Source organism: Mandrillus leucophaeus, unplaced genomic scaffold (assembly GCF_000951045.1).
Source record: "Mandrillus leucophaeus isolate KB7577 unplaced genomic scaffold, Mleu.le_1.0 Scaffold1567, whole genome shotgun sequence".
NCBI lineage: Eukaryota > Metazoa > Chordata > Mammalia > Primates > Cercopithecidae > Mandrillus > Mandrillus leucophaeus.
This window is the reverse complement of record NW_012101551.1, coordinates 191,076-192,401: the sequence shown is the minus strand read 5'-3', so window position 1 is coordinate 192,401 and position 1,326 is coordinate 191,076. Positions and strand designations below refer to the sequence as shown.

General features: G+C 34.6%; 1 protein-coding gene across 1 annotated transcript in view; it reads left to right on the top strand.

Moving 5' to 3' along the window:
* Positions 1 to 43: 43 nt before the first annotated feature.
* LOC105536197 (tetratricopeptide repeat protein 29) overlaps positions 44 to 1,326 on the top strand; it is a gene marked incomplete at its 5' end in the record, with an annotated part of 190,646 nt that continues 189,363 nt past the window's right edge. The window contains one exon of the mRNA XM_011975479.1: positions 44 to 129. Within this exon, the coding sequence (XP_011830869.1) occupies positions 44 to 129 (86 nt within the window). The remainder of the gene's footprint in view (positions 130 to 1,326) is intronic.

Here is a 1,326-nt window from a genome sequence, read left to right as displayed (position 1 = left end):
AATTTCTTGAATGCTTGGTAATTTTTTTACATCTTCACTTCAGGAAGTGACAAAAAGATGGAAGGGGAAGCCTCTTACTACTTGGGCTTAGCACACTTAGCTGCTGAGGAATATGAAACTGCATTAACAGTAAGCTAAACTTTTAATCACTACCATTTTTAATTATTTTAGTATATTTATTTTATTTTATTATATGTTATTACAAGGCCAACAGAAATGACTTAGGCCTGACATAGGTGTGCCTTTTTACTGAGATTAAAGCAGAATAGCAATATGCTAGAAGCATTTAAAAATTGGTTTTATTGTTTATTGAAGGTACAGTGGTATATAATCAATTACTATGAAGTTCTTTGGGATATGTGAAAGTTAAATAAATGGAGTAATATGGCCCTCTATATGCCCATATCAACAAGGACAAGAGGAAATAGGTTTAAGTGATGGTAAAAAGTAAATAACAAAAAAGAAATTACAGTCATTTTATAATATGATTTGGGAAATTTTGCACGCACAAAAATGTGGTTATTAAGCAATAGAGTGAGCTGCCTTGATGTAGCTCTTCAGTGCAGGTAGTGAGGAGGCAACAGAGGTAGAGGTGGGTGTTAGTCCCAGTCTGAGAAGTAGCCTGCTCTATAATCAAATCACTGTTCAGCTATTTTGCAACCAGGTTTTTTTTTTTTTTGGCTAAAAACAAACAAACAAGTAAAAATGTCAAGGGTGATCTTTCCTGAATTATAACTGAAGTCATTTTTTCTTCTTCTCTTACCTCTATTATGTATTTAAAGTATTTCACCTACATCTCTTGTAATAATCCAATTTGATACACAATATTGGATTTTAAGCTTTTGGGATCTTCTTTGTTCCTTTAGATTTTTTTTTTGCAAAGTAGAATTACTATATTTGGGCTACATATTTTCTTCTAGTCCCCTTACAATCGGATATCATAGAAAACATAGGTTTTCCTAGATAACTCTTATGCTTAATATTTTTTAGTTAATGATTAGCATTCAGCAAAGATATGTTTCTGATACCTTGGGGACCACAGAGACCAACGAGATGCACACTTCCCTTTAGGACTTAATTTAATGAGGGCAAACAACTTGCAAGCATAACCACAATTCAAAGTAGGATGAACAGGGGCTTTTTAAGGGCAGAGGGAGGAGTGGTTGGTTCCAACACTGAAGACCAGGGAAGCTGCACCCAAAAAAAGTTTTTGAAAGACAGGATTGACACATGTAGAAAACATCAGAGTCCACAATGATAGAACAGTAGATATACACGTGTGCACCCATGTGTATACACTCAACATGGACGTACTCAGTGTGTTGG